We start from the raw sequence: 27,552 nt of genomic DNA, 5'->3' as shown, positions 1-27,552 counted from the left end.
CTTTTAAATATTTAGTTATATTCCTGATAAATGTAACTCAGGGCATCTTTGTTGAGGAGAGAGTCCTTGCTGGATGACAGCCAACATGGGTCTCAGGCTCGGGCATCCTATGTACTAGGAATACCATGGTGGACAGGTCAGCCCTCTCTGAACCTTAGTTTTCCCCCTGGAAGTGGTATAACACCTGCTCTCCCTACCCGAGGCTTGTCTGTGAGTCTCAAGTGAGATTATGCACATGGAAAGTATCATCACTACTATATAAATGTATTCCTCTTATGGCATCTGACAGTTCCCTCAAGTAAAAATGAGTGTCCTCTCTGTTTCTTACACACGGGTATACAGATATGGGTCAAAAAAGTGAATTGGGTTATTCAAAGACTGGGGTACTAAGCCTAACTTGGCTTTGATGTTATTGGATGATCTTGAGCAAATCATAATGCCAATCATATTGATCACTTAATACATGCCACACAATTTTCTAATTCCTTTTTGTATGGAGGTAGGTTCTTTTACTGTCCCTATTTTAGGGGACAAAGCTGAGGCTCAGAGGAGGTAAGAAACTTGTCTAAACAGAGAAGTGGCAGACCAAGATTTAGACCCAGGGTTGTCTGACTGCAAAGTCTGCTTTTACTTGCTATCCTGTGCAGTGACTTCAGGTCTCTGGGCCTCTGTTGCTTTATCTATAAAATGGAGGGGGTGCATGAGAGAATCTCTGAAATTTCTTCCTGTTCTATAAGAAAATAACTATCCTATAGCTATAGACTCATTACCCTAGCCCTGGCTTGTCAGATTTCTATCTCAACCACAGCCCAGCCAGCACTTGCACACTTAGGAGGAGCCTGGGGTCCGAAACAGGGAAGTGTCTGCCTGCTCACTCTTCGCTCCCTAAATTTTTTCCATGTAGGGAAGATATACATAAGGTGGATATTATGACGTTTTGCCAGCAGAAAGCAGCTCAGAGCTGCAAATCTGAGACACTGGGGAGCAGAGACTCGGCTCTACTGTGGCAGCTCTTGATTCTCCTTTGTCGCCAGAATGGGGTAAGTTACTGTTTTGGTGGGAGAGCAGGTGCAGGCTGAAATTTAAGTCTTCATGGGATAGATAAGATTATGTTTATGGCATGATTATGAAAAGCAATGGTAAAGAAGCCACAAATTGCCCCAAGGGGAAAAATTGTTCAAATGTCAATGCCAGTTTGCTAATGCAAATCTTCCCTGATGATCTTCCTTGGTCTGGGAATATTGTAGTTTCTGAGTTATTGCACCAGCCAGGTAATATACCTGTGAAATTGTAAATGTTTCTGGTAAGCTTTGTGGCTCCTGACAGGCAGAAAATAACCATGATAGTGATGCTGAAGTTTGAAATATAGCAATCTAAGAAAGGACTGCCTTATGTTTGCATAATTGGACTCCTCGCGAAGAAGGCAGGCTCCCTGCTGCCTTCCTTCTCCAGCTGGGGCGGCCAGCCTGAGGACCCATAGGATTCTCCTCAGATGATCCTCTTTGCCTTACAGTCCATGGTGGGGTCTGACATTGCTGAGCTGCTAATGCAAGACTGCAAGAAGCTGGAGAAGTACAAACGGCAGCCCCCTGTGGCCAACCTCATCAGCCTGACCGATGAGGACTGGCCAGTGCTGAGCTCTGGGACCCCGAACCTGCTCACCGGAGAGATCCCCCCCAGTGTGGAGACACCTGCGCAGATCGTGGAGAAATTCACTAGACTGCTCTACTATGGAAGGAAGAAGGCAAGTATGCCCTTCGCCCAATCCCTCTCCACCAATCACCCCTGCTCCAATTATGTGAATAGTATATACTCATTTCAGGGAGGATGCGAGAAGTTCAAAAAGAAACAGAAAGAAAATAAAAACACCCACAGTTCTACCATTAAAATACAATGAACTATTAAATGAAATAAGCCAGGTACAGAAAGACAAACATCACATGTTCTCACTTATTTGTGGGAGCTAAAAATCAAAACAATTGAACTCACGGAGATAGAGAGTAGAAGGATGGTTACCAGAGGCTGAGAAGGGCAGTAGGGGAGGGTGGGAGGGAGGTTGGGAGGGTTAATGTGTGCAAAAAAAAAATAGAATGAATATGACAGTATTTTACAGCACAACAGGGGAACTACAGTCAATAATAATTTAATTATACTTTTAAAAATAACTAAAAGAGTATAATTGGATTGTTTGTAACACAAAGGATAAATGCTTGAGGGGACGGATACCCCATTTATCATGATGTGATTATTAAACGTTGCAAGCCTGTACCAAAATATCTCATATATTTTACTCCATAAATATATATACCTACTATGTACTCATAAAAATTAAAAATAAAAAAATAAAAAATTGAAAAGATTATACCTGTTAACATTTTGATATATTTACTTCCAGCATTTTTCCATGCATATATATTAAAAAGAAAATAAAATTGCATATACAATCGTTTATTTCTGTTTTTAAACTTAAGACGATATGGTAAAATACCCTCATGGCATTAAATATGCTCCAACAGCACCATTTAAAAAATAGTTATACAATATTCCATCATATTAATGTATCATATTTTATTTAGCTATTCTACTATTATTGAATATGTAGACTATTTACAATTTTGTCAACCATTATAAATTATATAATTTACACATCTTGTTACATGAGTCTTTGTCTGATCTTTTAAATTTTTTAGGACAGATTCCTAGAAGTGGAATTACTGGGTATATAAATGGTATGCACTTTTAAAAGGTTCTTTATATATATACCAAATTAATTTCCAGGAAGTTTGTTTACAAATACTCCTTCTGCTATATCTAAGGCTTCCTATCAATATTGAATACAGATGCTCCTCGACTTACAATGTTTATATCCCAATAAACCCATCATTAAATAGAAAATATCATAAGTTGAAAATGCATTTGATACACCTAACCCAACATCATAACTTAGCCTAGCCTACCTCACATGTACTCAGAATGTTTACCTTAACCCACAAAATCATCTAACCCAGAGCCTGTTTTTTAATAAGGTGCTAAATATCTCATATAATTTATTGAATATGTTACTGAAAGTGAAAAACAGAATGGTTGTATGGGCACTTGAAGTACAATTTCTACCAAATGTGTATTGATTTCACACCATTGTAAAGTCAAAAACTCATAAAGCAGGGACTGTCTGTACTTTAAACAGATGAAGATTGATTTCTAGCTCAATTTTGAGGTTGAGATTATACTTTACAAAAGTCATAAAAATTTAAGTGTTTGGATAGATAATTAAAATCAATTTGAATCAATTTCATTCAAAAATTAAAATATAAAAAAGACCTAATTGGGAAATGATGCTCCTATCCCCTAGTCACCCAATTTTTCTCTCTGAAATATCCAGAGAAATTTTATGCTTATATTGTTATTTTCTCTTTGTTAAAAAATAGCATACTGTATACCATTTCTGTACCTTCCCTTTTCCATTTTACAAAATACCTCAGAAAACACTCTATATTAGAGTTGTCAAACTTTTTCTATAATTGGCAGGCCATGGGGCCTCTAGTACAACTACTCAGCTCTGCCCTTATAGTGTGAAAGTGGTCACAGAAAATATGTAAATGAATGGGTGTGGCCGTGTTTCAGTAAACTCCATTTATAGACATAGAAATTTGAGTTACCGTATAATTATAATGCATAGTGAAATTAAAAAAATTTTTTTTCCAATCACTTAAAAAGGCAGTAACTATTCTGAGGCTATGGCCTGTACCAAAATAGGCAGTGTGTTGGATTTGGCCTTTAGGCCATATTTTGCTGACCTCTGCTCTATAGCCTATATAAATACCTTTCTCATTATTTCTTACATTGGCAAAGTTTTCTACTGATAAATTATAATTAATTTAACTAAACCCCATATAGCTTGACATTAAGAGTACTTCCAGTCTTCTGCAGTTACAATGTTGCAATGAATAACCACTGTCCTTTTGCCCAGTGTGAGAGAATATATGTAAGATAAATTTCTAGAGGCAGAGTGTTGGGTCAAAGGATATGGTTTGTAATTTTGATAGATACTGACAAATTGCCTTTTAGAGGTTGTGCCAATTCACTCTACCAGCAATGCAAGAGAGTGCCTGTTTTCCTACATTCTCACCACAGTGTGTTTCAAACTCTTTGATAGGTGCCAATCTGAGAAGTGAAAAAAGTCTGGATGTGGTGACTCACGCCTGTAATCCCAGCACTTTGGGAGGCAGGCAGATTACTTGAGGCCAGGAGTTTCAGACCAGCCTGGGTGACATGGAGAAACTCCATCGATACAAAAAATACAAAAATTAGCCAGGCCTGGTGGCATGGCCTGTAGTCCCAGCTACTTGGGAGGCTGAGGCATAAGAATTGCTTAAACCTGGGAAGTGGAGGTTGCAGTGAGCTGAGATCATGCCACTGCACTCCAACCTGGGTGACAGAGAGAGACTGTCTCAAAAGAAAAAATTATCAGCTAATTTAAATTTTTTTTGTAGATATGGGGTCTTGCTGTGTTGCCAGGGCTGGTCTCAAACTCCTGGGCTCAAGTGATCCTCCCCCTCAACCTCCCAAAGTGTAGGGATTACAGGTGTGAGCCACCACACTAGGCCTGCATTTCTCTTATTGAAATGAATATGTTCAATTCAATTCAATTCAAAATGAATTCAATGAAGTTGAATATTTTTTAATCTGTGAATTTTTTGTCATTGATTTCCTGCATTTTTCTATTGAGTCTCTGATCCTCACTTATTGATTTGTTGGAGCTCTTTATGTTTTTAGGGCTTTCTGTGTAAAATTGTAAGTTTCTGGGGGTCATATTTAGAAAGGCTTTTTCTACTTCAAAATTAATTTATAAAAATGAAGTTGAAGTACTTTTCGTTTTTACATTTAAATATTTAATTTCTTGTTTTTGTATATGATACTATCTTTTATTTTTTTAATTGACAAAAGTTGTATATATGTATAGTATACAACATGATATATATGTGTATATATACATACACACTGTGGAATGGCTAAATGGAGCTAGTTAACATATGTGTCACATCACATATTTATCATGTTTTTTCTAATGAGAACACTTAAAATCTCCTCTCTTAGTGATTTTCAAGTATACTATACATTGGTATTTACTGCAGTCTTGATGTTCAAGTGCTACGAAACTTTTGCTAAAGAGATGAGGCTAACTGGCAACCATGTCTGATGGGAAGCTGATGGAATAGCACAGTGGATTTTGATAAAGTGAAGGCTGGTGAAGGTGACATCCTAGAGAAAAACACTATGCTAGCTACAACCTGCTTCCTGGCTGTTCACATTCTTATATGAGGCTCTAAGAATTTTCTGGAAGCCCAGCCTCCGCTGCCTAGGATGCAGCAGTGCCTAAGCACAGGAACTTCTTGTGAGTGGAAGGTGGGAAAGGCACTCTTGAATGTGATGTTTTGGTTTTCAGGAAGCCTTGGAGTGGGCCATGAAGAACCACTTGTGGGGCCATGCTTTGTTCTTGTCCAGCAAGATGGACCCACGGACCTACAGCTGGGTCATGAGTGGGTGAGTTGGAACTTAACAAAAGAGACCAGTGGGGCAGAGAGGCCTCCTCACCAAAGGTGGAGGATGAGGGTGTGGAGAAACGCCAGATGCACTGAGGAGCCTCCCACTCCAGGGATCTTTCCATGTTCTCTTTTCTGAGCTGGACATAGCATTTCTCTGTTTTAGACACAGATACATTCTTTCTACCTGCTAAATTGAATACAGAGTTTTAGTAAAATTGCCCAGGGTGAGAGTTTCCAAAAATTAAATAGATTTTTACATTGCAGTAGCCTTCTCTCTTTGGGAGCGGCTGTTCCAGCTAGTTCTGGTAATGAGGGGTAGGTGATCACTTCCTTAGAGCCTTGGGACTGAGGGTCTTTGACGTAAGCAGTTGTCTACTGTTTATACTTGTGATGAGGTCTGGGTACTGAGAGTAGGGTAGGGGTGTGGGGTAGCAGGGTCGTGAGCTGTGGTAGGAAAAGGAGTTTTTGCACTGGCAGTGAGATCCAGAAGTCTGCATCGGCGGCAGTGGGAGGTGTTGAGACTAAAGAGATGTGCTTAGTCAGAAATGACGTCAGCACACTGTGATCTGGGTGCCAGCGGGGACCAGGAAAAATGCCCAAACCAGGATGAGCTAGGGATGGAAGCAAGGGTCCATAACCAGGAGTTTGGAATAAGGAGATGAAACAGAGTGAAAGAAAGCCAGGATCAAATAGGGGTGCTGGATGGAGAAGGCTTTCTGAATAAGTCCTTCAGGCTCCTCTTAGCATCCACGGGTTGGCAGGGACAAATGTGGTGGGTGGGGTGAGGGACCCTCCTGTAAGGGGCAGACTTGGGTCAGACAGCAAGAAAGATGCTACCTCAAAGTGTTGAGCTTCTAGTGCTGGTTAGAGCTGTGAAGGAAGCTATCCTCTCAGCTGAACTTACATTTGAATTGGCCGTAAATCCTGTTGGGCAGAGGTTGAATTAGAAGATGACACTTCCGTCGGCACGGTGGCTCACGCCTGTAATCCCAGCACTTTGGGTGGCCGAGGTGGGTGGATCACCTGAGTTCAGGAATCTGAGACCAGCCTGGCCAACATGGTGAAACCCCGTCTCTACTAAAAATACAAATATTAGCTGAACATGGTGGCGGGCGCCTGTAATTCCAGCTACTCTGGAAGCTGAGGCAGGAGAATCGCTTGAACCTGGGAGGTGGTGGTTGCAGTGAGCAGAGATCACATCATTGCACTCCAGCCTGGGCAACAAGAGCAAAACTGCATCTCAAAAAAACAAACAAACCAACAAACAAAAACACTTAACACTTCCATGTTAAGTTCAGTCCAAGGGCCTAATGACTGCACCACTGGTGGGCCCATTCTGGATGATGGCCTTGGTTGACTCTCATGACGACTCCACCCTTCAGTCTTCCTGGAGACTGGAATGGGGAGGAACACAGAAGTTGTATTATGATACATGCTTGGAGTTCCGGTGGCAAGGGTGCTGTTAAATAAAGGACGGTGTTCTGAGGATGATTTTCCTTTGGGCTTTGAAAACGAACATCCCACAGCCCCACATTGTAGCATACATCTCTGCTACAGATTTTTGCCTTGGGCCATTGATTTTTGATGGAGCCCAGTGAATTGTGAAAAATACCTCTCACTGAGTAAGCTTAAATCTCAAATCAGCTGTAGAGCTTATTATATCCTTGTTAAGCATATCCCATGGTTTGTCATCAGCAGGATCATTTCTGGCCCCTGTTCCACGCCTCTTTGGTTACTGAAAATGGCTATTTAGTGCTTGTGAGCAAAAGCACTACAGACCCAGGCTCTTGATGAGCCAGAAAAACGGCACTGAGTGCTGTGGGCTTGGTGTGGAGGAGGGCTGCAGGGAGTGGGAGATCGGGGTGGCTGGGAAGGGGGTGCCTATGGAGAAAAGCTTCCAGATAAACTACTGTGGCTCTCCAGGGGACCTTTGAGATGTCAATGGGTCATCTCAGTGATGGAAGAAGGCCCACAGAAATGGTTATTCCAGAGTTAGGCCATTAAGACCAAGGTGCAGAAAATACCCCCAACAATGAGATCTAGCTGGGGTGTGCGGTAGATTGAGGACCCTGCCATCTCTCCTCAAAGGAGGATGTGACAGAGGCATGGCAGAAAGTAAAGAGATGTTCACGTTCCTAAGGAAGCTGCCAAAATCTGATAAGATTAGGTGAGGCCCTGAGCCTTGTGGGCAGTGGGTAAAGAGGTTCCCTGGGCGTGGTCCTCACTGACTATCCTTCTCTCTGCAGCTTCACCAGCACGCTGGCGCTCAATGACCCACTGCAGACCCTATTCCAGCTCATGTCGGGGAGGATTCCACAGGCAGCCACGGTACCCCTGTGACAGGATTCCTTTACCACCCTGGCATCCCGAGGGCTTGAGGGGGTGGGGACTGCTCAGGAGTGTGATGGCTTTCAGGAGCAAACGTGATGATAATATTAATAGTTTGTTAATCACTTACCATGTGCTGGGCCCTGTGCTAAGTGCTTTGATGCATATTACTTGGTTTAATGCATAGAGGTAGGAAATATTCTCTCTGCTTTGCAGATGTGGAAACTGAGCTGCAAAGGTGTAAGATGACCCAAGGTCAGAGATAGTGAGTGGTGGGCTCAGGATCTGTCTGGGTCTGTCTGACTCTGAAGACCTTGGCCTTCCCAAAATGTCAAAGCTGCCTGCTCTTGTGTGAATGGCAAGAGGACCTGTGCCTGTTCTTCAGGCTTCCCCTGGCAGGGCTGCCCTTCTTTTTCTCTGGAGGAATGCTCCCCACCACTGCACATTGGCACTTCGAAGCTGGACATACTCGATTTCAGTCTTCTAGAGTTGATGTGGCTGAGAGTCTGAGGCCAGCTTGGTAGTTTTCCCATTATAGGAGACTTGATCTTTTGGCCCCAAAGTATTCCTTCCTTACCTTTGATGTCCAGTCACTTTACTAGATTATGCCCTGGTGTTGACTGTCTGGATCCATTTTTTTCCTTGGGGTATATATAGCATGTCCTTTTAATATGTACATTCATATGTTAGAGTTCAGGAATATTTTCTTGGATTATATCCTTCAATATTTGTTTTGTTCCCATTATTTTGGTTTCCTTTTCAGGAATTCCATGTACACATATTTCATATATATACATATATGAATTATACTTATAATTTTCTCTTTTATAATTTTTTATTCTCTTCTTTCCTCTCTTGCCCGCCCTTCCTTCCTTCCCTCCCTCCCACCTTCCCTCCCTCCCTCCCTCCCTTCCTTCCTTCCTTCCTTCCTTCCTTCCTTCCTTCCTTCCTTCCTTGCTTCCTTCCTTCCTCCCTCCCTCCCTCCCTCCCTTCCTCCTTCCCTGTTTCCTTCCTTTCTTTTTTCCTTCCTCTGTCCTTTACTGTGTTTTCACCAGTGTCTCTTGCTTTTGGGCTCTGGTGTTTCTGTCTATTTCTTCAATTTCCCCCTACTTTTTTCCTGAGCTCTGCACATTACATTCATCTCCTGTTATCCACCATCTATTTCCTGGGCTCTTATAACTCAGATTATGCTCTTGCTTCACAGACGCAATTGTTTCATTATTTTACTTAAATTCACGACAAAATGTTTGGTGACAATTTTTCATTTGTTTTGTGGTAACGTTTTTGTAGTGAATGTTCTCTCTCCCCTCTATTTTTCATGTTACCTTCCTCCTTCTGTCTTAGGGTTTATTTGTATACATTCTGTGCTTGCTTTCTCATATTACATAACTTTAAAGGAGTTGAATCTTTCCTGGGTTTATATTTCCAGTTATTTATATTAGGTTTGTGCAGAGGATGGGCCAGGCCATATTCCAGGCCATCTGGCATTTTCTGCAGGACCCAGAGTTTTCTGTGTGAGCCTGAGTTGCCTTTGCCACTCTCCAGCTGGTGGGGAGAGCTGTGGGGTCCTCTCCCTTGTGTTCTCTCGGCTTCCCCATGGAGGGACCTCTGTCCAATCGCCATTACTTTTGGTAGCCTTTTCTCATATCTTGAGGCTTGGGTTTTGGTGAACACTAGTTTTAATAAAAATTGATCTCACGCTTTTCCTTTTTCTTTTTTTTATCCTTCCTATTGCTTGTGGCTAATTCCAAGAAAAGAGAAATGATTTTCATGCCCCGTCATCAAATCAACCGGCTATTTTGTAGCACAGAGTGTGCCTCACAATTCAGTGGAATGGCCTGTGCTCCACAATGGAACTGCATTATGTTACGAAGCACTAAATGCAGGAAGTGATACAATTAGCTATGGTTCATTGTGTGTGTGTGTGTGTGTGTTTTTTTTTTTTTGTAATAGTAGAGTTAGCTAAATTTCCCCTATTTTTAGATGAGAGAACGGAGGAGCCAGAGGTGATGTGTCAATGCATTATTTGATCTTAGGGAGTTTCCCAGCACTTCAGCATGTACTAAAAGGCTGGATTTCAGTTTCATGTGATGAACGGGGTGGTGGAAAAGCACGGCAACAGGACAACACAGACGTGGGTTTCACACCAGTTTAACCTAGACTCTATGTGCGCCTTTCTGCCAGGTGAACTTGGCTTTGTTTCTTAATCTCACAGAGCCTGTTTTTAATCTTTATTGGGATTTTGGTTCCTAACCTGTAGAGTTATTGTGAAAATCAAAGGAGAGAGAACATCTGAACATATCAACCATCATGCTTGGCCCATTGACGTTAATTAATAAATGTTGGTGCTTTCTCTCTCTCTCTCTCTCTCTCTCTCTCCTGTGTCCCCTCCACCTCTCCATTGATCTGATTCATAGTGATCTTTTTCAAATCACCAGCGAGGAGACAGAATAATGACCTCTAAGTTTTTCTTTGTGTGTGTGTGTGTTTAGCAAGGGATTTCCTTCTCTTTTGCTGATTTCTGTAGATCAGCAAGAAGCAGCTTGGCTTACATGTTAAAATGAAGGTCATAATAGGACTTAGCACATGTGATTGTTGGTAGGGGAAACGCTTAGCACAGGATATGGTTCATGGTTCGATGTGACACATGAGAACTGCTATTATTATGATTTATCATCACCATCATTGTCATCATCCTCTTCACACTGCATTGACTGGATCAACAAGGAGTGGGTGTAAAATGGAGTTGAATAAAGCATCTTTTATTCCCTGGGATAATTACAAAGACCAAGTAATTATGAATGGTTTTAACCTCCAAATCTTAGTTATTATTGGCAATCTCCTGCCCTACCTATCTATATAACAAATCGGAAGGTAGGCAGCTGTGCAAATCACCTCTTTCCTCTGCTCAGCTTCCAACTGTGTGTGTGTGTATGTGTGTATGTATTTATACCTACATGCAATTAAGTGCAAACCAAACGTGAAGTACCATGCGATGTGCTTTACACAACTATCTTATTTTATTATCAACAATAACCTGTTAGGTGGAAATTATGATCTCCATTTTAGGGATGAGAAAACAAAGGTTCAGAGGCATTAAGAAACTTGCTCAAGGTAAGTAAGCTAGTAAGATGCAGGACTCGAGTTGGGACCTGTGTTGTTTCCATGATGTTATATTGTTTCTTTATTGATATTTTCTGCCTTGAAATTCTCCTTTGTTTAGTAGGACAGTCTTAGGGAGAGATGGTAGGGAAAACACCATTTATGCGGGGTTTTGTACATTTCCACCACGCTGCTTACTCTCTGTTGCCCCCTGGTGGAATTCTGCTGCCTCTGCATTGTCCTAGCTGGGACTTCTTATTCCTAAAGTGGTAATAGGAACCAGACTTCATAGGGTTGCTGTAAAGATTAAATAAGTGGATGTGTGTGAATGGGCTTTGTAAAGTCAGAAAACATAGGTATTTGGTAAGACATTAAGCAGGCCCATGTTCCCCTGACTTCTGTGACAGGCTGTGGCCTCTTCTACTCATGAGCCAAAGATGTTTGATCTTGAACCAAAAAACCACTGAAGCCTCAGGGTTTTTCTGAGTTTTGTCTCTAGCTATTTGGGGGTCAGGCACTGGGGAGAAATGTGAACAGTAGTAAGTGAGCAATGTCATTTTATTTATCCATTTTCCAATATCCCTGTGAATGTATGTATGTATGCATGTATACGTATCTGTCTATCTGTGTCCTTCTGAGAGTTTTACCTTTTTAAAGATGAGAACTCTAAATCAATGAATGGCAGCATTGCAGGTGGTGGAGTGGGCGTTCTCTGACAGCTTCTGAACCAGGAAATAGACAACAGCCTTCTTTATATACATCTGGCCATTCCTAAATGATTGTACATTTAAGTTATTTTTTTCTGGTGCTTTTCAGTGTTGTGGAGAAAAGCAGTGGGGAGACTGGAGGCCTCACTTGGCTGTGATTCTGTCAAATCAGGCTGGGGACCCGGAGCTGTATCAGCGTGCGATTGTTGCCATGGGTGACACTCTGGGTAAGCGATACCAGCGTTGACCTGCCCCTCCCCTCCCCTCCCCTTCCATTCCGTCCCCTACCTTCCCCAACTCCTCCCTGTCCAGACCAGCTTTAAACATCCTGCTCTTAGATTCTCAGATTCTAGGTAGGGCCAGAGTCTATGCCCCAGGCTTTTCCTGGACCCAGGAGCCTCCGTGTTTTGGGGAAAGTAACTCCAGGGAAATGCATGTCCTTGTCTCTCTGTTTCGCAGAATTTCTGTGGTGAGTGAATGCAGGCCAGGCCCCTGAGCCTTGGTGTTCTGCTGCTGTAGGAGTCTGCTCTCAGCAGCTGATTTTTCCAGCCCTGGGTCAGATTCCCCTGTGGATGGAGTTAACGCATAGGACACTTTGCCTCCTGTTGCTGTAAATTTCTCAGTGACCCAGTTCAATCAGATAGGAAATTCTGTTTTTGCCTGAACCACTCTAGGTTAACCCTGTAGTCTTTCTTTCTATCATCTCTCTGTGAATATGGCCTTATAAACACTTAGGGGCTATTGAATGTTCCAGACCAGTGGTTCTCAAATTTAGCCAAGAAGCAGAGCATCTAGAAATCATGGTGCTCCCATGGGGCTTTTTAAAATACTGCTCTGTTAGACTTAAATAGCTATGGTAAGGTTGTGCCAAGTCAGATGGAGGCCACGCAGCACCCTCAGTAGAAGGGAACTAATGTTTGTTGAACACTTCTTGGGGGCCAGACACTGTGCTAGGTATTGTATCTAGTTGAATTAACTCAATTTTGAGGCAGTGGAAAATGTATGGGAGAACATTTCAAAACATGTTGGTAATTAATGTGATTTTTATGTTTGACTTTAGCAGGGAAAACAATGGTGCCCCAGGAAGCCTAGTTTAAGAATGGCGACTCCCAGTAGTCTCCTTCTTTGCTCAGGTGCAGGCATTTCAAACTCCTTTTTCACCCTCAGGAAAGACTAAAATGTTCAGAGAATTCCTCATCAAAAATCCTTTAGGGGCCGGGCGCGGTAGCTCAAGCCTGTAATCCCAGAACTTTGGGAGGCTGAGGGTGGATCACGAGGTTGGGAGATCGAGACCATCCTGGCTAACACGATGAAACCCTGTCTCTACTAAAAAATACAAAAAAAAAAAAACCAAAAAACAACAACAACAAAAAAAACTAGCCGGACGAGGTGGCGGGCGCCTGTAGTCCCAGCTGCTCGGGAGGCTGAGGCAGGAGAATGGCGTAAACCTGGGAGGCAGAGCTTGCAGTGAGCTGAGATCCGGCCACTGCACTCCAGCCTGGGCGACTGAGCAAGACTCCGTCTCAAAAAAAAAAAAGAAAAAAGAAAAAAAAAATCCTTTAGCTAGAAGGTGAAATCGTGCCTTCTTCTGGCTGAAGAGAAATGTAACATCTGAGGCCAAATGGGCTGGTGGGAGGAGTGGGGTTTAGGGGTCTGTGACTCATGCTATGAAAGGCTTATTCATTTAGTCCCATGTAGCTTCTCCCCTCTGACCCCCGAGGCCACTCTTCCATCTCTCTCCTATCCCACCCGGATGATGGGCCCCCACACTGGTGTGCTCCGGGACTGGGTCTTGTTCTCTTCCTCCTGCAGCTGGGAAGGGGCTTGTGGAGGCAGCTCACTTCTGTTACCTTATGGCTCATGTGCCCTTCGGCCACTACACCGTGAAGACAGATCATCTGGTCTTGCTGGGCAGCAGCCACAGGTATGTGACCTGGGAGAAAGGAAACAGGAAGGACATTTTCCATGGGATTGTTTTAGCTCTTGTTGGGTTTTATGAATCCATTCTTCATTTTCTCATGTGAATTTCAGCTTCCGCTGGCTCCCTTATCTGGGACTGTTACCTGTGCATGTCTGTGCAAGGAGATGCCCCGTGGGCCCCACATTGCAGCATCAGCGGGGCCTCAGGCCCTGGGTCTTGCTCTGCAAAGAGGTGGGCTGATGCCTTTGTGTAGTATTGTGTCCTTTGGCCACTGGGTGGCACCCTGGCTCCACAAGCTGACTTTGTTCCTTAAAAAAACCAATTATGTGTGGAGGCTCGTGGGTCCGTCTTAGGCAGCCCTGGGCCTGTTCTGAGAGCCCACCCTGGGCAAAACTGGATAATGGAAGCAGTTTATGTTTAGTCCCTCTTTGGGGCCCTAGCATCCCTACAATGACTTGGTGCACAAGCTACTTAGAGTCCCACTGGTGACATTCTCTGTTGGCCATAGCATTAGGCTTTTCCTGCAGGAGGCGCTCGCTTAGCCCCCAGTGAATGAATGCACAGACAGAACGATTCGCTCCCTAGTGGCCTTCCCTGTTCTGTATCTCTCTATCCCCCTCCCCATACGCATTAAGAGTCACTAAGCTCTTACGTTGTGCCAGGCGTTTTCTTTGCACTATTTCCTTTAATTATTACACATTTACCCTATGAAGAAGTGAAGTCAAGCAAAGATTTTAATCGTACTCAGGGAGGAGGGAAACCGAGGCACAGGGAGATGAAATAACTTGTCTCAGATGGTACAGCGAGGGTGTGGGTGGGTTGGACTCGGAATCCAGGCAGTCAGGCGGCAAAGCCCTTTTAACTGTTGCACCACACTGCCTCCCACTGAGGCAACTACCCAGCTCATGCCTGTTCCTTCCAGGTCCAGGTCTCTGATAGCACACGGCTAGCTTGTCAAAGAATCCCTCCTGTGCCAAATGTACAATAAGTGTGTATGGGCTAATATGCCTCCCCTCCTATGTTTATGTTGGTTTATGTTGAATGAGGAAATTCCTAGAAATAAAGTCCTACCCTGATTGTGATTTTAAACACCATGGCGAGCTGTTGATGGGAGAAATTTTGGGTTGCATGAGACTCTTGTGCCCCCCACCACCTGCCCCGACCAGATCACACTCACTCAGTCCCCATCCTCGCTGGTGGAATGAACATCCAACGTACAGACGCTTGTTCGATTTCTGGCTCAGCCGTCCTCGCCTGCTCTACCATGCCTTTTGGTCTCAGTGCTCCTGGGGTGTTACATGGCTCCCCTCTTTTGTGCAAGTTTGCTCAAACTAGGGGTGCTCTTTACAGGTACACGACAGGCTTTATGGGCATGGGGGCCAGCTCTCCTTGGGTTTAAGAGGAGGGCCCAGTGCCTTGAGTTACCCTTCAGCAAGAAGGCAGGAGGCGCCCTGTTTCCGCAGCCTCTGCCTCCCAGCGCCTCTGGTGCAGAGTTCTGTTTTGTTCCTTCCTCAGCCTCAAGCAGGGAGAGGGAGAGGAGGTGAAACACTCATTCTGGGAGCCCAGAGTCTCTTTCTTCTCTTGACGCCGCCGCAGGGATCAGCCCAGGATGGAAACTCCCCCATGAAAGGCTGCAGCTGGTGTTTGGCGATCCACTAGGATTTAACTCCCGTGTCCCCCACACCTCAATCTCTTTTATTGTTATTCCCTGGTTTTAGTCAAGAGTTTTTGAAATTTGCAACAACTGAGGCAATCCAGAGGACGGAAATCTTCGAGTACTGCCAGATGCTGGGCCGCCCCAAATCCTTCATCCCTTCTTTCCAGGTAACCGAGCCCAGATGAGGCCACCACTGTCACTGTCAGGCAGCTGCAGGCAGCTGTATTTCCAGCTTTGCTTTTTGGCACTTGGTACCTGGGGCTAAGTTATCACTGAACTTTTCCTCATTAGCTTAAGTGTGGGAGGGTGTAGGATTTCTTTTTATGTCCCCTAAAGGTCTGCGTTTTATAATACAAAGGTAAAACGTTGCAGAGGCCTCTCTGCTGGAGGCTCCTGCCTGACTGCTGACGTTTGAACGTTCTGCTTGCCGCCCTGGCCTGCGCCTCACTCCTGCTGTCAGCTGCCTCTCCCCATCTCTCCAGACAGCTCTCCCTTCTTCTGAGCCCCTGCAGCTGTCCTGTGGGAGGGAGTGGGAACGCAGGCCCAGCCCAGTGGCTGCTCACCCTCCCTCTGCTCCGTGCTCCTTCTCGGGCCTCTTTTGAACTCCTCTGTCCTCTACCTCTGGCCATCCCTCTGTGCTCAGCCCTGGCCCTCACTCCTCTTCGTCCCTCTCAGGGCATCAGCTGTGCGGTTGGTGACCATGCTGTGGTTTCCGCCCTGTCTTCGCAATGTTTCTACATGATGCCGTTGTCACCTTACATTCGTTAAGACCAGTGCTGACATCGTGCCGTCCTCCGTCTAAATCCTCCGTGAGCTCTGACGTCCAGCACCATCCCTTCCTCCATGCAGGCTCCCCGGACCACGCCTATGAGTGTGACTGAGATGGCAGCCTTCAGTGGTCTCAGCTGTAAAATGGGATGACAGTGGTGCTTTGTAATGGAGTGGGCATGAAATTGAGTTAGTTTCTCTAATGCATGAGAACAGTGCCTGGCACACAGCAACTGCTGTCAGTGTTGAGGCCATGGCAGGCACAGTGTGGCTCCCACAGCTGAATCCAGGGGCCCCCACTGACATTGAACTCATGCTGCCTTGTGTTTTCTTGCCTTTCATGCACAGGTACCTTATCTTCCTACCTTAGTTATCTTCTTTAGGTAGAGACCTTTTCCAGCAATTCCTTGTTTCTCCTTCAGTGCTTGGTGTCGAGGGTACACACTGCAGCAGCAACAACAACAATTACAACAACATGCACACACAACACAAAGCCTTGAAAGTGAATTCCTTTGTCGTAGAGAAATGGCCCAATTAGCATCTTCTCTTCTTTTTCTTTTAAGTTCTAGGATACATGAGCAGAACGTGCAGGTTTGTTACATAGGTATACATGTGCCGTGGTGATTTGCTGTACCTATCAACCCGTCATCTAGGTTTTAAGCCCCACATGCATTAGGCATGTGTCCTATAGCATCTTCTTTTTTAAGGGCTTTGCCAAAGACTCACCTTTTCCAGCAAAACCCTGCCTGATGAGCTCCTGTTTGCAGTTCCTTGACCGGCTCTTTGCTCTCCTTTTTTTTCTCTTCTTTATTCATCCCAACTCTCAGTTATTTTGGTGCTGCTTGGGGCTGGTATTAGTAATGAGATTGGCTACTTTGAATGTGCTCTATGTGCCCGGCATTGTGGCGTTATACGTCTTGTGTATTGTTTCAAATCCTGTAATGTAGGCATGATTAACTCCCTTTTACAAAAGAGAAAACGGAGGCCCGGAAGGGTTACATGCTATCGGCCCACATCTCTTGCATGCTGTTTCTTCTCAGTACTTCACCTGAATTATCTCATTTAATCTCCATAACAACCAAGGGCGTAGGTAGTAGTAGTATTCCCATGTAGTAGAGAGGAAACTGAGGCACAGAGAGATGAGGTAACTAGCCCAGTGTCTCACACCTCACATGGAGCTTTTATTTGAACTTGGGTCTGTCTGATACCAAAGCCCTCACACTTGCTCCTGCCCTGCCACTCATGCTTTCATGAGAGCTTAGTTGTTTTTCTCAGTAAGCTTTCTCCATTAACTTTATGCCCTTTGTGCTAGGGTCTATTTTTTTTTCTTTTTTTTTTTTTTGAGACAGAGTTACTCTGTCACTCAGGCTGGAGTGCAGTGACATGATCTCGGCTCACTGGAACCTCTGCCTCCCGGGTTCAAGCAATTCTCCTGCCTCAGCCTCCCGAGTAGCTGGGACTACAGGTGCATGCCACTATGCCAGCTAATTTTTGTATTTTTAGTAGAGATGGAGTTTCGTCATGTTGGCCAGGCTAGTCTCGAACTCTGGACCTCAAGTGATCCGCCTGCCTCGGCCTCCCAAAGTGCTGGGACTACAGGCGTGAGCCACCGCACCCAGGCTATTTTTGTTTCTTTTAATGTCCCTCTTTTGCCTGGTCCTGTGCCTGTACATCAAGCTCTCTGGATATGTGGGCTACCCAATAAATAAGGACTCCAGTGCACTTTGCACGGTGACCAAGACCTAGGAACGTTGAGCGGATGGGACTCCTGTTCTTTTCTCTGTAATGCAGGAACTGGAGGCTGGATTTGGAGTTGTGCCCGCGCATAGATAAAATGCTCCAAATGGCACAAGCCTCTTGATATTTGGATGCCAGAGTTAGCGGAAGCTGACAGTCAGCTGACTTCCAAGAAGTCTTATCTACATTTCTCTCTCTCTCTCTCCCTGCCTGGATGGACTAGTCACTGACTCATTTCCCTTCACAGGTGTATAAGCTCCTTTATGCTTCCCGTCTGGCAGATTACGGCCTCGTGTCCCAGGCCTTGCATTACTGCGAAGCCATTGGTGCAGCTGTCTTGAGCCAGGGAGAGAGCAGTCACCCTGTGCTGTTAGCGGAACTCATCAAGGTGAGCCTCTCAAAGGGTTCTGTGCAGTTGTTTTATCTTCACTATTCAAAGAACGCCATTGTAGAGCAGCTTAGACTCTACATTTCATCTTCTTTGAACCTGCCGTAAAATTGGAGCCCACGGCCGCCTTTGACCACGTATGCATGCCCAGATGCGATAAGCAGAGGCCCAACACTACACAAAGAAGGATGTTCTCTGGGCGGGCGGTGGTGGGATTGGAGACTGGAAACCATGTCGGTGCTACTTGGGAAATTCATTTTTGCATCTGCTTTTCTGGTACAGTAAAACTACATGCTATGGTGAACCATTCTAATTATAAAAGCTGGGCTTAGAAAATATATTTTAGTGATTAAAAGAGTAAATGATCCTTATTAAAATGCTTTTAAATGCATGGAATATTTTATCACATATGAGATACATTTAAAATAGAAAACAAAAACATATCAACCTTTAGTTCCTAGGGAAGAAAACAACAATCAAGCAAATAGTTGTTTCAATTAATTGAAGAAAAACCCATTAGCTAGAGAGTAAAAAAGCAGCCTACCCTTAAATTTTTGTTTTGCCTTAGATGAGGCCCAAGTGCTGGATTCTTTAACGTATAAAAATTGCTGGTGGTGAGCCTCCCCATACCCTGAAGTTTCTGCCAACAGGTTGATGGTTGCAAGGAGCTCAGAATGAATGATTAGAAAAGTTGGTAACTAAAACTTGTTTATGGAATAAATCCTTGAAATACAAAGTAACATTAGCATCACCTGGGAGCGGGTTAAAAGTGCAGACTCTTCGCCCCTGCCTAGATGTATGGAATCAGAATTAGCATTTTAACAAGTTTACAATTAGAATTCAAACAAAATTTGTATGTACACCTAAGTTTGAGAAACACTGTTACAGAGCAGACAGCTTTGCACAGAAATGAAGCTGAGTAACTGTTCTCCTCATACTTTATTTAGAATCTAATACCCAAGACAGGTTAGTGATTTATGTTGCAATTTTGGAAGGATGTCTGCTGAATTAGCTATTTTTTGATTATTTTTTATAATGTAATTTATAAGTGAGTTAAGGCTCTCTTTCTCCTTTTTCCTTGTTTTCTCTTCCCTGTTGTCTTTCTGTTTCTCTTCCCTCTCTCTCCTCTCCTCTCTCTTACTTTCTGCCCCTAACCCATCTGGAAACCTGGCACAGCTAGCAGAGAAACTGAAGCTATCAGACCCTCTGGTTTTAGAAAGACGCAGTAGAGACAGGGACCTAGAGCCAGACTGGCTAGTGCAACTTCGGAGGCAGCTGGAGGTGAGTGGGGTTGGAGCCAGGGCAGTGGTGGGGGGCGGGTGTCGGCCTTTGTTTCCCTCCTCCCTCCCCTAGACATGGAACAGGTAGGCGCTGACATTAGCAAGTCCCTGGTCCCCATGCCTCGCCGTGGTCTCTTCCATCACCCATGAGGCACAGTTGGTGTCTGGGGAAGGGGTGGGACTCAGCTTCCTTGCCGCTGCTTGTCCCTGTGTGGGAGCGTTTTCCTATATTCACATGTGACACGTTGGGGCGCTCTTCCCAATCACTCTTGACACCCTTCCCTGAGGCCCCAGAGAGTATGTTTCATGACCATCAAAGCTTCCCCATCTCTGCTAGGAACAATGGATCACAGTGGACCAGTGTCACTTTCATGTAATGTGGGGCAATTGCTTAAAAGACTTCTGAGTCTTTTCTTTTTTGTTCTGACAATTGCAAAAGCTGCTGGTTGTAATTGGAACAGTAATTGGAACAGTAATTGGAACAGGGCCTCCTCCATTTTCTTTTTCTCATTCTGCTCTGAAGGAAAGATAGGGTGGATTTTTTGAAGCACGCGCAGCCTTACCCCTTCTATCTGCTGCAAGTGCTGAGGCCTACAGTTTAGTTCTTTCCATGTGCTCCTTCCTTTAGGGGAGGGTGGATGACTCTGGTCTCCAGCCATCTCTGCCTGTTCTGGGCAGAGTTGGAATCCCCATCCACATGACCCCCCAGGCCCCTAAGCATACGAGTGTTTCCCTTACCTTGTCATCCCCACTGGAAGTTTCTTTTTGGCTTAAGTTTTGAATCACTTTGTTTCTCTGTTCTTGTTTTTCCTTTGTGCCGCTTAAAAGGAATTTTACTTTATTTTAAATAGCAAAAGATAGCAGGAGACACTGGGGATCCTCATCTTACTCGCTCAGCTATTTCGGGAGCCAGAGGAACAACAACAGGTACCCAAAATGATGAACTGAGCATATACATAGCTGATGCTCAGGATCTGATTCTACGAGACAAAGTAATTCACAAAATCACTCGCCCTTCCCTTCCCAGGGTGCCTGTCTTGCCTGTGTAAATCCACCCCGTTGTCCAGGCGCCTCCTCCACACAGCTCTTGCCAGCCTCACACATACCCAACTCTTCTAAATTCCCTCAGTCTGAGAGCGTCTGCTTCACGATTCAGGTTTTTAAATACCTGAGTGTTTTTTGTGTTGCACTGTATTGTTAGCCAATTCTTTCTCCTATGTTAACTTCTCTCCAGCTGGATACATTTCTTGAGTCCAGAGATTGTGGTTCATCAGTATCATATGTTAGTGTTGGGGATGTCGGAAGTCCTTAAGAGTTTTGAGCTGGCAATTGCCAGATGACTGTGGAATAAGGATGTTTCAGTGTTTTCACGGCATCTCTACTCTTCCCTTGGGATGCTTCCCAGTGGTGGGTTGGCAGGCACCATATCCCTGGTTAACTCTGTACTCTTTCCCCAAGTTCCCCAACAGTAGGGTCAGGAAAGGGCCCTCATCTCTTCCCAGCCCTGTGTCCTTCCTCAGGCATGAGCAAAGGGAAGGGAGGGCAGGGCAGGCCTTGGCTTCTGTTTCTCACTGTGTAGCAGGATCTGTAAAGGTGGGGGGTGGAGAAGAGCTAGGCTGGGTGCCCGTGGATGTTGCTTCCCCACAGCCCTGGCTCCTGGTGTCCAATGGAGCAGGTGGGTCGGCCACTCATGCCAGTCCCGTGACCAATCATGTTATAGGTCCACACCTTAGTTTATGTTACCAGTCAGGTCTTTTCCAGGGCAAATGTACTCTGATTCTTTAAGAACAAAGCCATGATTTCTGTGAGCTGGTTTAGGTTTTTAGCTGGAAGCTTTCTAAGTTTTAAATACCCAAGTCCATTAGGAAGTCTTTAAAGAAGAAATAATTTATCAAAAATTAAAAAGATGTGGAGTTAGATAGGATGGTAATTTCAGCCCTCCCAACCCACTGGCTAGAGGCTCAGAGATCATACAAGGTAGTGTTAACTTAAAAAAAAGGTCATACAATGTGTACATTTGGAAAGGAGACTTTATTTCTTACAAAGGGTTCCAGCCTGCAAGGTGGCCATCCCACAGGCTGGGAAGTATAGCCAGGCACTTTGAGGGAAGGAGAGGTAAGACAAGAATTTAAGTTGAATGGGTTGATCAAACATACGTATTTAACAGGTTATAGGAGGAGCTGTGACTATTCACAAAGGAGGTCCTCACACATGCCTAATGAGCTAACATGCATGTAAAACACGACCCATGTTCACCTTGGGGTGAAGACTTATCCTTTAAGCGTATTACAATTAGGCCTTACCTGTCAAAAGGTCTTTTCGGGACACAGAAGCACTCAAGTGGGGACCCTCTGTAAACTGGCCAGACCCAATTCATGGTTGGTGGTCTTCTTATCTGGAGAAAGTTACTGAAATCAGTCTTGTCCAACCACAGCTGTGGTTATGGCTGATAGAACAGAGGCTCATTTAGTCAGCATTTGTGAGTGGAATGAGTTGTAATTGTTTTAACATTGCTCATCTCAAGGCCAGTGCTTGCTGAGCTGCTAGAGAATAAAACCTCGTGGCCATGAGAACACAGTTTATTTTTAAGGTGCGGGACTTAACCGTTGCCTGGCAGGGCTTTAGGTTCTGTGTATAATTTGGTATCTTATGGCCACCAAGCCATAAGATCTGTTAGTCTTAAGATCTCGGTTTTAACATTAATGCTGGTCAGTTGTGTCTAAACTACAAAAGAGAGGGGGTATAATGAGGGGTGTCTCACTTCCCATCCTGTCATGCTGGGAACTCAGTTTTTAAGGTTTTTCTGGGGTCCCCTTGTCCAAGAGGGGGTCTGTTAAGTCAATGGAGGGGCTTAGGATTTTATTTTTAGGGTACACTAGTGAAGGAAACAATTCTATAAACAGCAATGAGGGTGTTACCATCACTCTGTGTTTTACTTGTCATCATGTTATTGGAAGCCACGTTAGATAGCTTGTCCTTGTGACTGCTTTCCAGAGAAGACGTGAGCAGGAACGTTTCTGGTGTGATCAGTATGCAAATGCCACATTTCAGGTCTCACTTCTTTACCTTCATTCTATGTCCTTAGAAAACACTTTCTACCAGGACTTTTCTGGATGTCAAGGCTACTCTGAAGCCCCTGAGTACCGCTCAGCTCTGTGGCTGATGCTTGAGCAGACCTGCCTGCCCCAGCCCAGCCCACAGCAGCCCTTCCCTCTCCAGCCGGGCTCCTACCCAGCAGGAGGGGGTGCAGGGCAGACAGGGGCACCGATGCCTCTTTACTCAGTTCCTGAGATCCACCTACCAGGAACTGGCAGCAGCGTGGCAGTGACAGAGGCCCCTGGAGGAACAGTCTGGGAGGAAACGCTGCAGACACACCTGGGCCCTGGTAAGACCTGGCAGCTAGGGTGGCCACGTTGAGTATAGGGTCTGGGTAGGGAGGAAGCAGGAAAGGGAGGTGCTGGGACCAGTCAGAGGAGGTTGGGCTGGAGCTGGGAAAGACACAGATGCGGGGGTATGTGCCTGTTACTGAGGGCCTGCTAGTTTTCAGCCACTATACTGGTGCTTTGCGTATATCTGAAGGAGATTGCTGTCTTCCAGCCCAGTCCCTCTCTCCTCTGGGTACAGCAGGGCACATGGAGCGACACCTGCCATCCAAATGATTACATAGTTTCTAGGAGAGAGATTACAGGATGGAGAAATAGAGACCAAGTTCTCTTTCTCCAACCATCCTGCACCCAAAAGCTTATTATCAGGGTCTCCAGCAGAAACCCATGTGTCTGTCTTGGCCCCGAGTTTTTTCAGGCTCATCAGACCTTCGACAACAAGGGCTAAGTATGGGTGAGCAATGCTGAGCGATGCCAGGGAGATGCTGGAAGTCACCTAGAATGATTAGATCTTAGACCTTCCAGGATTAGGTCCTGTCCAAGATGGAGGCTCACATGGAGAGGAAGGTGGTGGAGGATCCCTGTGACCTCGCTTGATGCTGCTCTGATTTCCAAGATTCCCGAAGAGTGGCTGTGGAAGTAGAGGATGAGTTGAACAGCATGTCCTGGGGTGGCTGGGATTGAGCTGAGCCATGTGAGCATTCTTTGTATTTGCTGTGATTAGCTTGGGCTTATGGACTCGGAGCTTCTGCTGCAGTTAAGAAAGCTGATTGTGTCCCAGTTAGTCTTCTTCAGGATAGATGGGAAAAGCACAACTTCCTATTGCTATTTCCATTTCTGTTTGTGACTCAGGAGAGAACACAGTGTCTCAAGAAACCTCCCAGTCTCCTGATGGCCAAGAGGTCATTTCCAAACCACAGGTGAGAGCACACAGCATAAAAGATACCACTGCCCACTCAAACACTTCTGGTTTTCACCAGTTGCCCTGGTTTCTTGGCCACATGCAAGCTCCTCCTCAGCGTTGCAGCAGCTTTCTCTTCCACATCTCGCCATGCCTCTTCCTATACCAACTCCTGGGAGCTGGGCGGGAGGCTGTGTTCTTGTTTACACTCAACCCCACCAACCTGTGTCCACAGGGTGAGAGGGAGCAACTGAGCTGGTTTGTTTTGGCCTCTCAGATCTCGGTTACCTCTGACATCTTCTCAGTGCTGCACAAAACACTTGCCATACCCTGTCCTGCCATGGAAGACTGTTGATATTTCCTTGTTTTAATTTTTACCTGGCTTTATTTCAAAGAAAGATCTGTGGTAGCTGTGACAGTGCCTGCCTCTGTCTTTTCTCCTCAGTTAGGCTCTAAGGTCCTGGAGGTGACCATGTCTGATGAATCATTCTATTTAGCTCTGATTGAACACACCCCTGCCCTCAGCAATGGGCAGTGTTGGTCCCGAACCTAAGGCATTCTTCAGCTTCTCCTGGTTGGAGGGTTACATCCTATAACTTTTTAAAGTAGAAAAACGGGTACAGGTCTTAACAAACTTCTATGGTTTTCTGTTTTTTTTTTTTTTTCCTGACTGAAAAGTGGTACATTATTGTTATAGAAAAATCTAAAAGTGAAGTATCATATAAAGAATCAAATATCACTCAATCCAACAGTCAAAGTGCTTTTCTTTTCTTACACTATTTTTCTGTATATGCATATGTATACACACATATATGTATATCTGTATATACATTATACACATATACATGTTTTTAAGTTGCTAAGAACATATGTATGCAAAGCTTTATTTCCTGTTACTTAACACTATATAATGAGATTTTTCTGTGTCATTCATAAATATGATTTTTAAAATTATACTTTATGTCGTAGGGTACATGTGCACAACATGCAGGTTTGTTACATATATATACATGTGCTGTATTGGTGTGCTGCACCCATTAACTCGTCATTTACATTAGGTATATCTCCTAATGCTATCCCTCCCCTCTCTCCCCCTCCAACAACAGGCCCCAGTATGTGATGTTCCCCTTCCTGTGTCCAAGTGATCTCATTGTTCAATTCCCACCTATGAGTGTGAACATGCAGTGTTTGGTTTTCTCTTCTTGTGATAGTTTGCTGAGAATGATGGTTTCCAGCTGCATCCATGTCCCTACAAAGGACACGAACTCATCCTTTTTTATGGCTGCATAGTATTCCATGGTGTATATGTGCCACATTTTCTTAATCCAGTCTGTCATTGATGGACATTTAGGTTGGTTCCAAGTCTTTGCTATTGTGAATGGTGCCGCAATAAACATATGTGTGCATGTGTCTTTATAGCAGCATGATTTATAATCCTTTGGGTATATACCCAGTAATGGGATGGCTGGGTCAAATGGTATTTCTAGTTCTAGATCCTTGAGGAATCGCCACTCTGTCTTCCACAATGATTGAACTAGTTTACAGTCCCACTAACAGTGTAAAAGTGTTCCTATTTCTCCGCATCCTCACCAGCACCTGTTGTTTCCTGACTTTTTAATGATCACCATTCTAACTGGTGGAGATGGTATCTCATTGTGGTTTTGATTTGCATTTCTCTGATGGCGAGTGATGATGAGCATTTTTTCATGTGTCTGTTGGCTGCATAAATGTCTTCTTTCAAGAAGTATCTGTTCATACCCTTTGCCCACTTTTTGATGGGGTTGTTTTTTTCTTGTAAATTTGTTTGAGTTCTTTGTAGATTCTGGATATTAGCCCTTTGTCAGATGAGTAGATTGCAAAAATTTTCTCCCATTCTGTAGGTTGCCTGTTGACTCTGATGGTAGTTTCTTTTGCTGTGCAGAAGCTCTTTAGTTTAATTAGATCCCATTTGTCAATTTTGGCTTTTGTTGCTATTGCTTTTGATGTTTTAGAGATGAAGTCCTTTCCTATGCGTATGTCCTGAATGGTATTGCCTAGGTTTTCTTCTAGGGTTTTTATGGTTTTAGGTCTAACATTTAAGTCTCGAATCCATCTTGAATTAATTTTTATATAAGGAGTAAGGAAGGGATCCAGTTTCAGCTTTCTACTTATGAGCTAGTTTTTCCAGCATCATGTATTAAATAGGGAATCCTTTCACCATTTCTTGCTTTTGTCAGGTTTGTCAAAGATCAGATGGTTGTAGATGTGTGATATGATTTCCGAGGCCTCTGTTCTGTTCCATTGGTCTATATCTCTGTTTTGGTACCGGTATCATGCTGTTTTGGTTACTGTAGCCTTGTAATATAGTTTGAAATCAGGTAGCATGATGCCTCTAGCTTTGTTCTTTTGACTTAGGATTGTCTTGGCAACGCGGGCTCTTTTTTGGTTCCAAATGAACTTTAAAGTAGTTTTTTCCACTTCTGTGAAGAAAGTCATTGGTAGCTTGATGGGGATGGCATTGAATCTATAAATTACCTTGGGCAGTATGGCCATTTTCACGATATTGATTCTTCCTATCCATGAGCATGGAATGTTCTTCCATTTGTTTCTGTCCTCTTTTATTTTGCTGAGCAGTGGTTTGTAGTTCTCCTTGAAGAGGTCCTTCACATCCTTTGTAAGTTAGATTCCTAGGTATTTTATTCTCTTTGAAGCAATTGTGAATGGGAGTTCATTCATGATTTGGCTCTCTGTTTGTCTGTTATTGGTGTATAAGAATGCTTGTGATTTTTGCACGTTGATTTTATATCCTGAGGCTTTGCTGAAGTTGCTAATCAGCTTAAGGAGATTTTGGGCTGAGACGATGGGGTTTTCTAAATATACAATCATGTCATCTGCAAACAGGGACAATTTGACTTCTTCTTTTCCTAATTGAATACCCTTTATTTCTTTCTCTTGCCTGATTGCCCTGGCCAGAACTTCCAAAACTATGTGGAATAGGAGTGGTGAGAGAGGGCATCCCTGTCTTGTGCCAGTTTTTAAGGGGAATGCTTCCAGTTTTTCCTCATTCAGTATGATATTGGCTGTGGGTTTGTCATAAATAGCTCCTATTATTTTGAGATACGTTCCATCAATACCGAATTTATTTAGAGTTTTTAGCATGAAGGGCTGTTGAATTTTGTCAAAGGTTTTTCTGCATCTATTGAGATAATCAGGTGGTTTTTGTCTTTGGTTCTGTTTATATGCTGGTTACATTCATTGATTTGCATATGTTGAACCAGCCTTGCATCCCAGGGATGAAGCCCACTTGATCATGGTGGGTGAGCTTTTTGATGTGCTGCTGGATTTGGTTTACCAGTATTTTATTGAGGATTTTTGTATCGATGTTCATCAGGGATGTTGGTCTAAAATTCTCTTTTTGGTTGTGTCTCTGTCAGGCTTTGGTATCAGGATGACGTTGGCCTTATAAAATGAGTTAGGGAGGATTGCCTCTTTTACTATTGATTGGAATAGTTTCAGAAGGAATGATACTGGCTCCTCCTTATACCTCTGGTAGAATTCGGCTGTGAATCCATCTTGTCCTGGACTTTTTTTGTTTGGTAGGTTATTAATTATTGTCTCAATTTCAGAGACTGCTATTGGTCTATTCAGGGATTCAACTTCTTCCTGGTTTAGTCTTGGGAGAGTGTAAGTGTCCAGGAAATTATCCATTTCTTCTAGGTTTTCTAGTTTATTAGCGTAGAGGTGTTTATAGTATTCTCTGATGGTAGTTTGTATTTCTGTGGGGTCAGTGGTGATATCCACTTTATCATTTTTTATTGCATCTATTTGATTCTTCTCTCTTTAATTCTTTATTAG

General features: G+C 44.0%; 1 protein-coding gene across 18 annotated transcripts in view; it reads left to right on the top strand.

The window, feature by feature from the left end:
* The window catches only part of SEC16B (SEC16 homolog B, endoplasmic reticulum export factor), a 61,582-nt gene that overhangs the window by 24,917 nt on the left and 9,113 nt on the right, over window positions 1-27,552 (top strand). For 16 of the 18 annotated variants that reach the window (XM_078000589.1, XM_078000632.1, XM_078000562.1 and 13 more), the window contains 12 exons: window positions 905-1,040; window positions 1,514-1,744; window positions 5,447-5,544; window positions 7,793-7,874; window positions 11,793-11,910; window positions 13,496-13,607; window positions 15,323-15,428; window positions 18,014-18,154; window positions 19,331-19,435; window positions 20,286-20,361; window positions 22,520-22,819; window positions 23,670-23,737. In XM_078000589.1, coding sequence (XP_077856715.1) covers window positions 905-1,040; window positions 1,514-1,744; window positions 5,447-5,544; window positions 7,793-7,874; window positions 11,793-11,910; window positions 13,496-13,607; window positions 15,323-15,428; window positions 18,014-18,154; window positions 19,331-19,435; window positions 20,286-20,361; window positions 22,520-22,819; window positions 23,670-23,737 — 1,573 coding nt within the window. The remainder of the gene's footprint in view (window positions 1-904; window positions 1,041-1,513; window positions 1,745-5,446; window positions 5,545-7,792; window positions 7,875-11,792; window positions 11,911-13,495; window positions 13,608-15,322; window positions 15,429-18,013; window positions 18,155-19,330; window positions 19,436-20,285; window positions 20,362-22,519; window positions 22,820-23,669; window positions 23,738-27,552) is intronic. The other 2 variants (XM_078000658.1, XM_078000649.1) reach the window with 1 other exon arrangement.

Source organism: Macaca mulatta, chromosome 1, assembly GCF_049350105.2.
Source record: "Macaca mulatta isolate MMU2019108-1 chromosome 1, T2T-MMU8v2.0, whole genome shotgun sequence".
In the NCBI taxonomy this organism is placed as follows: Eukaryota; Metazoa; Chordata; class Mammalia; order Primates; family Cercopithecidae; genus Macaca; species Macaca mulatta.
The sequence above is the reverse complement of the archived record's forward strand: the minus strand, read 5'-3'. Positions and strand labels throughout refer to the sequence as shown.